At 52.5% G+C, this 13,767-nt stretch overlaps 1 protein-coding gene across 1 annotated transcript; it reads left to right on the top strand.

Annotated features, from left to right (window-relative positions):
• The first annotated feature begins 2,550 nt into the window (after positions 1-2,550).
• On the top strand, positions 2,551-11,858 carry CCDC177 (coiled-coil domain containing 177). Its single transcript, XM_046007200.1, has 2 exons — positions 2,551-2,845; positions 3,843-11,858. The coding sequence occupies exon 2, from the start codon at positions 3,883-3,885 to the stop codon at positions 5,995-5,997; it is 2,115 nt and encodes a 704-aa protein (XP_045863156.1). The 5' UTR covers positions 2,551-2,845; positions 3,843-3,882; the 3' UTR covers positions 5,998-11,858.
• The last annotated feature ends 1,909 nt before the right edge of the window (positions 11,859-13,767 follow it).

Raw genomic sequence — 13,767 nt, 5'->3', positions numbered from 1 at the left:
GGTCTCAGGGTCCTGGGATCGAGCCCCACATCGGGCTCTCTGCTCGGCAGGGAGCCTGCTTCCTCCTTTCTCTCTCTCTCTGCCTGCCTCTCTGCCTACTTGTGATCTCTGTCAAGTAAATAAATAAAATCTTTAAAAAAAAAACTGACAGACACAATATCTGTTTCTTTCTCAATTTTGACCATGCTTATAAGATGAGGTTTATCAAAATGAATGGTAACTATTTTATCACTGCTTATTGACAGTTGGTCTAGGTACTGTGCCTATATCTTTCCAGTTTTCACAACAATCCTGGAAGGTAGCAATTATTGTCCCTTCTCAGTGACAAAGGTGGCATTTTCATAGCAGACATTATTGATCTTTGAGTTAGGCAATGGAATGGGACTCTGTGCAAAGAGAAAACCAAGGTTTGGAGAGTTTGGCTTGCCCTCTCACCTGCACCTAAATCCACATCTCTATATACTTTACTGTGGAAACACGAAGCATGGTGGCCCCTTCAGGATCAGATAGAGCCTCGTCCAAATCCCAGCCCCACCTCTCCCTTGCCACCTGACTGATTGCGCCTTTTCCCTATTGAGGGTAGTTCTCCATAGCGTTTCTGGATGTCTTGTAACTGCTTTTATTCTGGACCATTTTTCCAAGGAACTGTGTACAGCAAACATCCCTGGGAGATAGAGTTTCCCTCCGGGTCAGAGAAGACTTGCTTTCTGTCCAGGAGGATGAAGATATTGTCCTCCCTCTGGGGTAAAGGTTGAACATGTTTGCTAGTAGCCCCCACTAAAAGATTAAGATTTAGGGGCACCCGGGTGGCTCAGTGGGTTAAAGCCTCTGCCTTCGGCTCAGATCATGATCCCAGCGTCCTGGGATCGAGCCCCGTATTGGGCTCTCTGCTCCGCAAGCAGCCTGTTTCCTTCTCTCTCTCTGCCTGCTTCTCTGCCTACTTGTGATCTCTGTCTGTCAAATAAATAAATAAAATATTAAAAAAGAAAAAAAAAGATTAAGATTTACCAATGCTCATTTTCCCACCTTCCCCTAACCTCCTGCATTTCGGCATCAACCCCAATACCCATACGGAAGCTGTTTTTGTTGATGTCACCATGGCTTTCATGCTTGGCCTTATTGGTCTCCTTCCTGGACTCCTTTTCCTTGAACAGCCTCATCAATACCCTTCTTGCCTCCCTTGCCGCTCCTCCTGCCCTTCCTGGGTGATTTCGCTCCCTCTGCCAGTTTCAGGAATATTGTATACAGGGATGATGCCTAAACTCTAGCTCCATCTGCTGGCCAGCTCCGCCTCACACTCAAGTGGTCCAAAAAGGAACCCCTCCTTCCCAGGCCCTCCCCATCACCTAATCCTCCCTCCTGGGTCCATGCTCTCACTGGGGTCACCCAGCTACCTCACTGCTCCAAGAAGTCACCTCTATCCCTTCACTGCTTCTCACACCCCCAGGGCCAAGCTATCTTTGAATATTCTTTTTCTATTTCAGGAATCTGTACATGCCCCAGGTCAACCAGACCCAAGCTCCTGCTACTCTTCCCCCTTAAGTCCCAATCTTTCCTGCCTGGGGTGACTATAGTGTCCAGCTAACAGGGCTTCCTGCATCCTGCTGACGCCCCCCCCCCCCACAAAGCCTTCACTCCATTGTTGCTAGGGTTATGTTCCAAAAATATAAATCCAATCACGTTGTTTCCCTGCTTTTAATCCTTCACTTGCTCCTCACTGCCTATCTGACCGCATCTAGGTTATTAACAACATAGTTCATCATGTCCTACCCACCTGCCGAGCTCCTCCTTCGAGTCCTCCTCCCATCTGTCTTCTATGGCCACTGCCTCTCCAAATAGAAAAAAAGGCAGGGAGGAGGTGTCTCAGAATAACACTCATTAAACAGCCCTAATTGGTTCTGATGTGTGTTACCAGGAACCCGAAAGTCCTCCAAATTTACATTAAACACTAGTCACACATTTTCTGACTGTCTCAAACCTACCTGAGCATTCTTAGTTTTTCTTGAAAAAAATAAAATCATAGTTTGGATTAGGAACCCTATTTCTATCCAATTATTCGCTATCAAGTTTATATGTCTCTCGGGGTCCCCTTGAGAAACAAGCCAAGCTATTCCTTCATTCTACCTGGTTGAGGTGCTTATGGAATAGAGTTTTTCAGCAGATTTATCCACCAAGTGTGTGTGTGTGTGTGTGTGTATCCATCTCCAAATATATATATATACATCCATTCCCATCAAATGCATATATATCCATCTCCCCTCAAATATACATACATACATATATATACATTTATATCCATCTCCATCAAATATATATAGATCCACCTCCCCCAAATATATATATATATGAAGATATATATATATAGATGCATAGATCTCTATCCCTACCAAACACATATATCCATCTCCGCCAAATATACATGTATTTCTCTTCTTCGCCCTCTAAGCAAACAAACCAACACCCTTGAACGTCCACCAGGAGGCGCCGGGGGCGTCGCCAGACCTGCGGTACCCTTCACCGTTGGAGAGAACGCGAGGGATGCAGCAGCGATGGAACCCGGCTTCCTTTTTCAAGAACCAGTGTGAGGGAAAGGAGCAGAGCCGCGTTATTTTAGGGAGACCTTGTCGCACTCCCCCTCCCGCGGGTAGGGAGCGTCTGGGATGTGTGCGGGCCCCATGGAGAGACGCTGGCGGTGGCTGCGGTGGCAGCTGGGGCTCCCACCGCGGCTGCAGCCGGCAGTAATCCGACCCCGCGGGCGCGGGGATTGAAGACGCGCACGGGAAAGCGGCGAGCGGCGAGCTGCGAACAAAAGCCCTCGGCGTGGGGCCCAAGCCCGGGACGTGCGGTGAGTGAACCCGCCCTGAGACCCGGGAGCGGCGGGCACTGGCGTGGCCCGGCTACCTGAGTCCCCAGAGCCCACCTCGCTGCGATACGGTAGGGGGACTCGGAGGGCATCCAGGGGCAGGTGTCGGAGCTTAGATGGGGGTAAATGGTGCCTTTAGCACGTTCAGACTTGGAGGAGATCAGGTGCATTTGAGAGGACCCAGGTGCCTTCTCCACCCCCAGCAAACACCGGGGGTGGGGGTAGGGGGACCGGCATAGCTCCCAGCAAGCTCTGTCCAAAAGACAGAACAAGAATCGAACACCTCTCCCGGGCAGGCCTTTTGTAATTGAGGCATTTGTTTCAGCCCTTCCATCAGCTCCGGCCCCGGAGCCTGGGTCTCCTTTGGCGGGGGCAAACATGTAGTGTACATCATGTAAATTTAATCATACAAATCACAGGGCCTCTGAGTCTAATCCCAAATAAACTTCTTCCCTAGGTAAATGGGGTCCTCGCAGCCATGCACTTTGAGGATGAACAGGCTTTTTTTTTTTTTTTTTTTTTTTTTTTTTTGTTCCTGCAAAGCTGCATCTCAGTCCCGCCTAAGCTACAAACAAATACACTAATCCTCCCGGGAATCCTCCACCGCCTCCTGGCCGGCTACTGCCTGCACCCGCGATCTTTTCATCTTAACTTGTAGCAGGAAGGAGATGCATACAGCGGGCCAGACGCCCTGGGGAGCCGGGCCCCAGGCCCTTGCCCCGCACACCCTGGCTGAGGAAGGTTGAGGCTTTCCCGGTTGCACAGTCTCATCCCTCCTACCCCTCTCCCTGACCCCCCCTCCACCCTCGCCTAGGTTTTCAGGGCATTGGTATTATGATTTACGTCCCACCGGGCCTCTGAGCCTAATCCCAAAACTGATTAAGTTGGGGGTGGGGGTATGTGAATGGGACGGGGGGCGGGGGCGTGGGGGGGGACTGCTCTCATGTATTCCTTGATGTCCCTACCTTGTCTTGCGCAGGAACTTCACAAAAGGACAGGACTCAGCCAAGGACTCAGCCATGGTGGACCCGGTGCCGGAAGAGGAAAAGGAGGGAGCCGAGCCTGAAGGTTCGGATGGGGACGCAGCCGCCGCACCTGGCCCCGCCGAAGCACAGGGGGCCCAGCAGCCCGCCGCCTCCTCGGCCTCAGCCTCGGCCTCGGCCTCGGCGGCGGCGCCCCACAAAGCTGAAGTCCCGAGTGCAGCAGAAGAGGGCGGGCGGCGGGAGCAGTCTCCGCTGCTGCACCTGGACCTCTTCAACTTCGACTGTCCGGAGGCCGAGGGCAGCCGCTACGTGCTGACCAGTCCCCGCTCGCTGGAGGCCTGCGCCCGCTGCGCAGTCAAGCCCGTGGAGCTGCTGCCACGGGCCCTGGCAGACCTGGTGCGCGAGGCCCCGGGCCGTTCCATGCGAGTGGCCACCGGCCTGTACGAGGCCTACGAGGCGGAGCGGCGCGCCAAGCTGCAGCAGTGCCGGGCGGAGCGAGAGCGCATCGTGCGTGAGGAGAAACGCCGCCTCTTCACGCCCTTGGGGACCGCAGCCACCGCCGCCTCGGTCCCTGGCGCGGCCGGCAGCAGCAGTAGCTGCAGCAGCGCCAGCCTCCCGGGCTCGCCTGCGCCGCGTGCCGCCCGCAAGGCCTCCTCCAGCCCATCTCCCGCCCGGACGCAACCACCACCCGCGACTTCGCGGGCAGGTAGGAAGAGCCACTCGCTAGACTCGCTGTCCCGCCGGCGCGAGGGCGCCATCAGTTCTGAGTCTGGCGCGTCGTCGTCCTCTTACAGCGGGGAGAGCCTGCGGGAGCTGCACTGGCCTCCGCGGGCCTCGGCCAGGAACAGCTGTCCGGCGGGCTCCGCGTCCTCCGCGCCCAACCCCCTGGGCCGTCCTTCCGCCCTGGCCTTGGTGCCGCTCACCGGCCGCAGTTTCAGCCTAGGTGACCTGAGCCACTCTCCGCAGACCGCTCAGCACGTGGAGCGCATCGTGCGCCAAGTGCGTGCTGAGCGGGGCCTGCGCGGTGTGCCGGACCGCGACCGAAAGATCGCGGCGCTGATGCTGGCGCGCCACCAGGAGGAGCGCCTACTGCTGGAGCAGCGCGCCGCGGCGCACGGCCAGTGGGAACAGCAGCGCTTGCGGGCGGAGCAGCGGCGGGAGCGCGAGGAGCGGGAGAAGCAGCGCGCGCTGGAGCAGGGCCGCCGGGCCTGGGCGGCGCAGGTGGAGGAGCGGCGCGGCCGTCGCGGGCGCGAGGAACGCGAGGAGGCGCGGCGGCGACAGCGGCAGTACGAGCGCAGTGAGGAACGGCGGCGGGAGCTGGCCGAACGCCAGGGCCTGCTGCGGCGGGAGCGGGTCGAGCGCGCGGCCCGAGAGGATCGGCTGCGCAAGCTGCAGCAGGAGCAGAACCTGAAGCAGCGGGAGGAGGGCCTGCAGGAAGGGCGCGAGCGGGCCGAGCTGGTCCGCAGGGAGCGCGCCCAGCGCGCGGCCCGCACCAAGCAGCGGCAGGAAGGCCAGCTGCTGCGGGAGAAGCGGGAGCTGAGCCGGGCGGAGCGCGCGCGCCACGAGGCGCTGCTGCAAGGCCGGGCCAGGCAGGAGCGCGCGGAACGAGAAGGACTGCGGAGCTCCCTAGAGGCCAGCTTGGGCCGCGCACAGGAGAACTACGAGCAGCTGGTGGAGCAGCGCGCGCGCGAGCTGCGGGAGCGGGCCCAGCGGGAGGAGCTGCAGGGCAGGCGGGCCAAGGAAGTGGCAGAGCGCAAAGGGCGCGAGCACCAGGCGCACCTGGAGGCGCTGGCCCGGGCCGGGGAGCGGCGGCTGCAGCACGCTACGCAGGCAGCCGAGGAAGCTGTGCAGCAGAAGGCAAGGCGCGTGGGCCAGAGCCGGTTGGAGAAGGAACGAGCCCAGCGCGCCAATAAGGAGAAGGTGGAGAGGGACGAAGACTCCCGCCGGCGGGAGCTGCTGCAGGCCATCGGGCGCAAGCTGGAGCGGAGCGAGCAGCTTTCTCGGGAGCGGCGGAGCGCACTGGAGACCGCCCGCTCCACGGCCCGGGCCTCCTTCCATGTGCGGGAGAAGGTACGCGAGGAGACCAACACGCGCTCCTTCGACCGCATGGTACGGGAAGCCCAGCTGCATGCCAGCCTGGACCGCAAATGATCACCGCCCTGGGCTGGCCAGGCTGCCAGGCTCAGCCCGGCGGGGCCTCCCTTGGCGTTTATGACCAGACTAGGGGAGTCTTCGGTTGCAGCTCAACGCCCCGGCCTCGCCAGGGTCTTGACCAGTGAGGCAACGAGAGGACAGAGAGACCTGCCAGCCCACCGCCTTTTTAAAAAACGGACTTCATTTGAAAATGACGTAGCACAATCTTTAACCACATCCACCCTGGGTGGCTCCCGCAGCGGCCCTTGCCGTGCTTCCCAGTGTGTCTTTGGGGTTGGAATACAAAAAGAGCTGGGAGAGAGGGGCTGAGTCAAGACGAGGCGGGGGAGGGCCTCTGTAGGAGAGGGTGTAGCGGTGGCCGCCCCCTTCTGCAGCAGTCAGGCTAGGCACCTTCTGCATATTGTTGTCTGGGGTGACATTGGTGTCTGTAGCTGAGGTGGCCTGGCCTTGGCTCCCCTCCATCTTTTTCAATAATGGCAAGTTGCACAAAACTCAGAGGCCTCGCAGAAAAGCACAGCTCTTCCAAGGTGTTAGACCACACCAAGGGCCGCCAAAAGCGATTGGTTTTTGTATGCTTGACTTTTAATCTGCCACTTGAGCAAATTCTGGTCTCAGTTATGGTAGTTTTTTGGTTGATTCCCCTAGGCTTTCTAGTTAGACAATCATCTGCAAATAATGATCCATTTGTGTGCCCCCCCCCCCCAATTCTCCCCAGCGACACAAGAAATCGGTTGGTTTGGTGATGCTATTTGGCTGTAGTGGAAGCCCACAGCCCCTGGGGGCAATGAGTTCCCTAGGCAGCATCGTTGCCCCCGATTCTGTTTTCTTGCAGGGTAGCTTCAGGGGAGGTTGTGTCTGATGCCCACCTCCCAGTGTGGAGCCCACTCCTCGAAAGACAGCATCCATGCCTTACAAAGCAGAGCTACCTACCTTATGTGCCTGCCCAGGCCGATCCTGCCTCAGTTTCCAGCCCTGGGTGCAGTCCTGAGGGTGGGCCCAGCGAGCATGGAGCTAGGTTCCCCTCGGTGAAGGAATCATCCAGCTGCCCTCAGGGTAATCTGTGGTGGCTAGCCTTGCCGCTTTGCTGTGGAGAGTTGTGGCCGCTATGGTTGGTAGTATAGCTTGCCCTCCTCCCTCACACGAGGAAAAAGAGAATGTTCCCCCTTAAGGTCCTGGTTCCCCCTCACCTTTGCTGAAAGTGTTGAATCATTCTCTCCGTGCCTCACCTTCCCCACTGGCCAGACAGGACTGTCAGTACTCTTCTCCTGGTACCTCAAGGTCTTCTGGATCCAAAGCACCGCCTCAGTATTATTTGCTGGTCTCCCTTGTGCCTTTCTTGACCTGGAGTAGAGAGGCAGGAGGGCTGCCATTGGCCTAGTTCATTTCTGGGAACATGAATTCCTGGGCATTGGAAGGGGCAGTGCGTCGCAACAGATAATCATCTAGCTTCTGGGGGAAAATATTTGCAAGACCAGGCCACTCCCTGGTCCAAAAAGTCCCACTCAGTTGTCTTCAGGCAACTTTAATGTCTAGAGTGATTCCTTCCCATGAAGCTGAAATTAGCCCCCGGCCATATCCACCCACTGACTCTGCCTTCATCACAGAAAACATTACATTTTACATTAAATCAGGATCAGGAAATAAAAGTTACCAAAAAATAAAAATAAGAAAAGAATCAGGGTAGAGAACTACTATATTAGACATGTTTTGTGTATATTCTGCTGGACAGAATTGTCCCTGAAATGTCTGGTATTACACACACACACATACACACACTTCATCTATACCCCCTTCCCCAGTTGCATGCCAGCAGGTGCAAAAGCATTGTGTAGAAAGGAGCAATATTTTGGTGTTACACAGAAGCTGTGCCAAGGTTTATTTCTTGAATGGCTGAATTTTCTCCTCTGATTTTCTTCTTGTCGGTAACCAGATTATCAGTGAGCTAGCTGGAATAATTGGTATTGTCTGTGAGTCAGGGGCATTTAACTAAAAGGTTAATTTGATACTTACTGGTTCTTACCTTGTGGCTCCTGATTTCCTAGAGAGCTTTTGAAACCTGAATAGAAAATTCCACCTCAAACTACTTTCTTTCCAAAGTACGTGCATTCATTTAAGAAAGACACAATCTGATTTTCTGGATAACGCACTGAAAGGTACACAGGTGATCTTACCTTGCCCTCTGTTCAGTTTGTTCGCTGACTTACTGAGTGACTCTGGATAGATCACCTCTCTCTGCCTTGGTTTCCCCACCTGTGGAATAGGTATCGTGACTTCTGCCCTCCTCAGCATTGTGAAGATGAATCAGAATCAAGTGGTTTCTCAGCCCTATGACTTTAGAACTGCAGGTGCAAGAGAGTACAATGTACTGTCGTGATCTAGTGCAGAAAAGAATGGTCTCAAAAAGCACATTGCTGCTACCGGGAATTTAAATAAAGCTTGAAAAAAGAAAGCAAATTGCAGATCATAGAGTCACCTGTGATGCAAAGGCCCAGGTCTGAATCTGAATGTCACCAAATTAGAGGTTTGCACTTAGAGAACAGCACTGTGTAAAGGAAAAAACAACAACAACAACAACAAAACTTGGATTCCAAAAACAAAAACAAAAAAAAACCCCAAAAAACAAAAGAGAGAGAGAGATCCACACAGCTAAGTAAAACTAAAACAAAATCAAAAGCCAAACATAGTCATCGTAAAGAATGATTCTTCTAAATTTCAGACCATCCTCTAGAATATAGACCCATCTCTATATCCTAGGATAAATGGTCATGTTGCCCTTTGAGGAGGAGCAATTTCCAGAATCCTTTGTTGGGCACTTCATTTATATTCTCTTTGACATGATACCAGAGAGAAGTGGTTCTTATTCTGACCCATAGCAAGGGACAGTTGGAGGGTTGGGGGGCAGTGGGGATGGTGGGTGAAGAAAGGTGTACTTCTCCTAATGTAAACATTTTAACAAGTGCCCAGAACTGACCTCAGAGCACCATGCTGGAAGTTATCTCGCCATCCAGGAAATTGCAGCCCCAAAGCGGTCTCAGACTTTGATATTTGCCTTCTTGGAGAGTCCCCTGGCTCCGAAAAGAGAAAACGTGAAATGGAGTAAGAAGGAGTGGGAAGGGTTGGAAGAAGTCTTTGGTTCATTACCAAGGAAATAAGCAGGACAAAACTGTTTCAGATGGAAACTTTGGTGAAGCTAGCCCAGCGCCCTGCTCAAGCAATGACCACCTCCGGACAGGAAGATGACCGTTTCCCTCCAGAAGCACACAGGCTGAATCTTCAAGGGATTTGCCAAACGTGAAGAGTGGATGGAGGAGTGAAGTCATATCATAATGCAGTTTGTGTTCAAGCTCCTCTGTAAAGGTCACCAGTTATCATTCTTCGCCTTTAAAAAGTCCCTTGAAAGAGGGGTGCCTGACTTTGGATCGTGGGCTGTATATTGTTTAGCGTTGAATCCCGTCTAGCTCACAGTTTAGCATCTCATATATGGTATACACATAAATACTAGATGGAGAGAGGGAGGGATAGATGGTAGATGGCTGGTGGACAACTGACTGGTGATCCGAGGAAATCTGTGAAAGATAGATTGGGTGGGCAAGCCTCCATTCATTTGACAAATTTACTTTGAACGTCTGCTGTGTGCCAGGCACTGCTTTTAATGCTGGGAAGACAAAGTCCCATCCCTGACCCTGGGGACCATTGATGCTTTACAGTCATGAGCAGACATCTATCTGTATGTCCTCATTGGGGTTAACTACCTTCCCACCCTGGTATCCATCCACGGGCAGATCTGATAGTCCTTTAGGCAGTAACTTCAAACTTTTTCAGTTTTCTGAGGACACACCATACCATCTGCCAACCAGGACACCATTACTCAGTCCCTGTTGTTCTTTTTCCCTTGATTAACAAGGAGCCTTGATTAATCAGATCGAATTCATAAGGTCATGTACTTGATCAGTTTTAAATTACAGTCAAGAGACAGTGAGAATAATTACCTTCAAGGATGTTATTTGTCATGACATTAACAAAGGCAGCATAAACAATGATTGTCAAAAAAACAAAGGTAATGATTGGCAGAGAGTGAGCCTCAGGCCGTGCGGAGTAGCAAATCACTAAAACAGTGTACCAGCTTCATCATTCGACTGTTGGTGCTAAGACCAGAAACTCAACATTTCGGAAGCATTTCCAGCTTAAAAGTTCCAACAAAAAGAGATAGCGGATCAATACTAAACTGATGAGAACGGTTAGTGAAGTAAATATTCTTCTTAAGACTTCCAGGTGATCAAGGTTGCCCTTAGGTTGCTCTGTAGACTTGCCTTTTCTCCACCATACGTCTGCCATCTCCAGCCTGCATGTCCCCCGGAAACATTTGGCAGATGAACACAGGGAAACTTGGCATTTCTTGACAGGGCCTGGAAAGCAGGTTTCGGGGACCCAGCAGATAACTCTCCGTTCTAGAAATGTGGTTTGGGCCCCATATGAGATCCACATTTGGCTTTGATTGTCTGATGCAACACCTGCTGTATTCTGACCAATCATGTGCTTTCATTACCGGACCGTATAGAAGAAGAGCACCTGGTCTGCTCACCTGTGTCTGCTGTTCCACGGAGCTCTGGTGCTCCCTCTGGGTGCACCTCTTCCCAGCCCCAACCATCCCTTCACATGTCCCTTCAGACTGGGCCCTGCTGCTCAGGCTTCCCATAAGTCAGGGCTGGGACAGAAGGTGGAGTTAGTAGCCGATGTTAGGACATAGAGGGGAGGGTGGTTTCCTTTTGAGAAACAGTGATGATCATTGTTTGCCCTGTTGTTCCTTCCTGATTCATCAAATACTGTCGTGTCCCATGTGAGTACAGACTTAGTCCAAAGTGATTTTTAAATTAGCTGCCATTTTGAAGTGTTCATGCCTTTCTTCCTCTCCACTAGTACGGTTTTGGTGGCATGTTCTTGTGTCAGACACTTGCACAATTCATAGGACTGTCAGACAGTAGATCCATACCCACTCCTGTGTTTGAGTGTGTCTGTAGGTGCGCGCGCGCACACACACACACACACACACACACACACACACACACACCTACCAGTTCCAGCATCCGTGTTCCTTCAGAGGGAGGGAAATGCTGGGCGTATTCTCCCTTCCCTGGGAAGAAAGAAACTGAGCTGCCCCTGGGTAGGGGTCCATCGATCCCACCTACCTCCAGCTTCAGAGCTGCTTCAGGCTCCAACCTGTAAGCACAGTGTCCGTATTTCTGGAGCCCAGCAATGAGCCACGCGGGTGACCAAGCGTCTTCATACTGCCGCCATACTTCTCCTTTCCGCTCCTCAGTGTGGAAGACTGGCTGGGAAATGGAATTCGGATGCCAAAATGTTGACATTCAGAACATGTCAGCATGATGGGATGACTAAAATCTACAAAGTTCTGAACATCCAGTCCATGTGGCTGCCATAGCTTCAAGGCAAAGAGTTTGGCAAAGAAGCAAGTATCTTGACTTATTCAGACTATTACATACTATTCCATGGCCCCTCTTGTCATCTGTAAAAGGAGGACAACAGATCCTACATGGTAGGCAGCTGTTAAATGAGTTAATGCTTGGAAAGCAGCTCAGTCCCTGGGAAATAACACTCAATTCATGAGTATTGTTATTCTGAACTTGGGTAGAAAAGGAAGGAATGAGGTAGGTAGAACACCAGCCAGGTGGTCCCACTGGACACCAGGCTCTGATGGTAGCCCTTTGTGTTTGTCTGTATCCCTTGCTGTGTGGCAATCCCCCAAGCAATCTGAAGGAAGGGGCTCTGGAGTAACGGTTTCCCTAGTGATGTGCTATAGGCTAGGTTTGGGGGAGGGAGGGATTACCTTGTTTACCAAATGTTTGGCAATAAAATTGACATCTGGTGATAATTCTCAAAATTTTATTTTAAGACTTCCTAAATGATGGCTAAGAGGACCGAATGTTTTTAAATGGGTGCGCCTTTCTTGGGGAAGAGGACGTTTCAGTCATGGTACCAAATTCCACAGTAGTATCTTTAGCAGAACCACATAGAAGAGGAGGTGGGAGGTGCGCCGGCACAGCGAGCTGTGACGCCTGGCAGCAGTTCTGGGATGGGCTGCTGTCTCTGCTGTGGCCACGTGGGCATGAGAAACGGGGTCTGGAACAAGCTCAGCCTGGGAAAGTGCTGATGGCTCATTGTAGGAACAGATGTGGGAGCAGAAGGCGAGAGGTGGGTGTATATTCTTATTGCTTCATCTTCAACAGATGACTTTTCCTAAGAAGGTGCAGAAAAATGCTGTCCTTCCCTGCCCCGCTGGCCCCGCACACAGCTGCCTGGGGGCTGGCGGCACAACTGGGGCTTGGAGAAGTCGAGTCCCGGACATACAGCAGTGCACAGCCGAGTGGCCCGTGCCAGCTCTCACGTGTACGTCGGAAAGCGAGGTGTCCTCCTGCTTTGTCACCTTTCTTCTGTCCTTGGGCACCCAGAGGGAGGCCCCAGTGGACCTTACAGGCCTCCTGAGCCCTCAGCAAAATAGTAGGGTAGGCTGAGCGTGACTCACAGGAGTATCTTCTTGTTTGAAGAGAGCCGGCAGGGTGAGCGACGTGCGTCCATAGCCAGAGTAAATGATCTGTGAACGCTGGGATTGCAGATCGTGATAACTAATCCACACTGAGCACGTGCTGCGCAGCTGTTTTAAGCCCCTAATCCTTAGCAGGCTTCTATGAGGTAAGTGTTATTATTCTTCCCATCTTACAGATGAGAAAACTGAGGCACAGAGTTTAAATAACTCACCCAAGGTCACAAAGGCTAGTGTTGGGCATAACCAAGCTTGGACCTCAGTTCATCTGGCTGTACAGTAAATGCTTGTAACTCGTCTTGTCCTATCACTTCTCGGGCATCAGTGGGAAAGATATTTTTTAAAAGGGGGCCCTCCCGGAGCCTTCCAAAGCCAGCCTTGAATTCACCACCCTCTGTGCCATGAACGGGTGTGCTGACCCTGAGGGTGCGACTGAGGCTCGCTGCCTGGAGCAAAGATGAGAGATTCTCATGCAGATTGTGAAGCACAGTGCATGTTCCAGAGCAGTTCTCCAAGGGTGGTCATAGGCCAGCAGGATCAGTATCAGTATGGACCTTGCCTTCATCCCTGTGTGCACGTAAGTTTGAGAACCACTGCTGTAGACCCATGCTTTCCACTAATCACATCGGCCTGTTTCAATGTAAGTTAGTCACATTGAAATGAAACTAAAAATTTAGCTCCTCAGTCACACTAGCCATCTATCAAGTGTTCAGTAACCACACGTGCCCGCTGGCCACCCTATTGGACAGCAGAGGTGTAGAACATGTCCATCATCACGGGAAGTTCTATCAGGTCGCTGCTCGAGAAACCTGCTACTCCAGACTGTGGTCCACAAACCGTTGGCACCGGCATCACCTCGGAGTCAGTTAGAAATGAAGAACTCAGTCTCCATCCCAGAACTTCTGATTCAGAGACTGCTTATTTGGCAAGATTCCCAGTTAATTTGTGCTGCTCTTTAAAGATTTTTATTTTATTTTATTTTATTTGACAGAGGGAGAGATCACAAGTAGGCAGAGAGGTAGGCAGAGAGAGGAGGGGAAGCAGGCTCCCCACTGAGCAGAGAGCCCGATGCGGGGCTCAAGCCCAGGACCCTGAGATCATGACCTGAGCCGAAGGCAGAGGCTTAACCCACTGAGCCACCCAGGCGCCCTGATGCGCTGCTCTTTAGAGTGTGACAGCCACTGCTCTGGAAGACAAGCCCCAATCCA

Source organism: Meles meles, chromosome 6 (genome assembly GCF_922984935.1).
Source record: "Meles meles chromosome 6, mMelMel3.1 paternal haplotype, whole genome shotgun sequence".
NCBI lineage: Eukaryota > Metazoa > Chordata > Mammalia > Carnivora > Mustelidae > Meles > Meles meles.
This window is presented reverse-complemented; position numbering and strand designations above follow the sequence as displayed.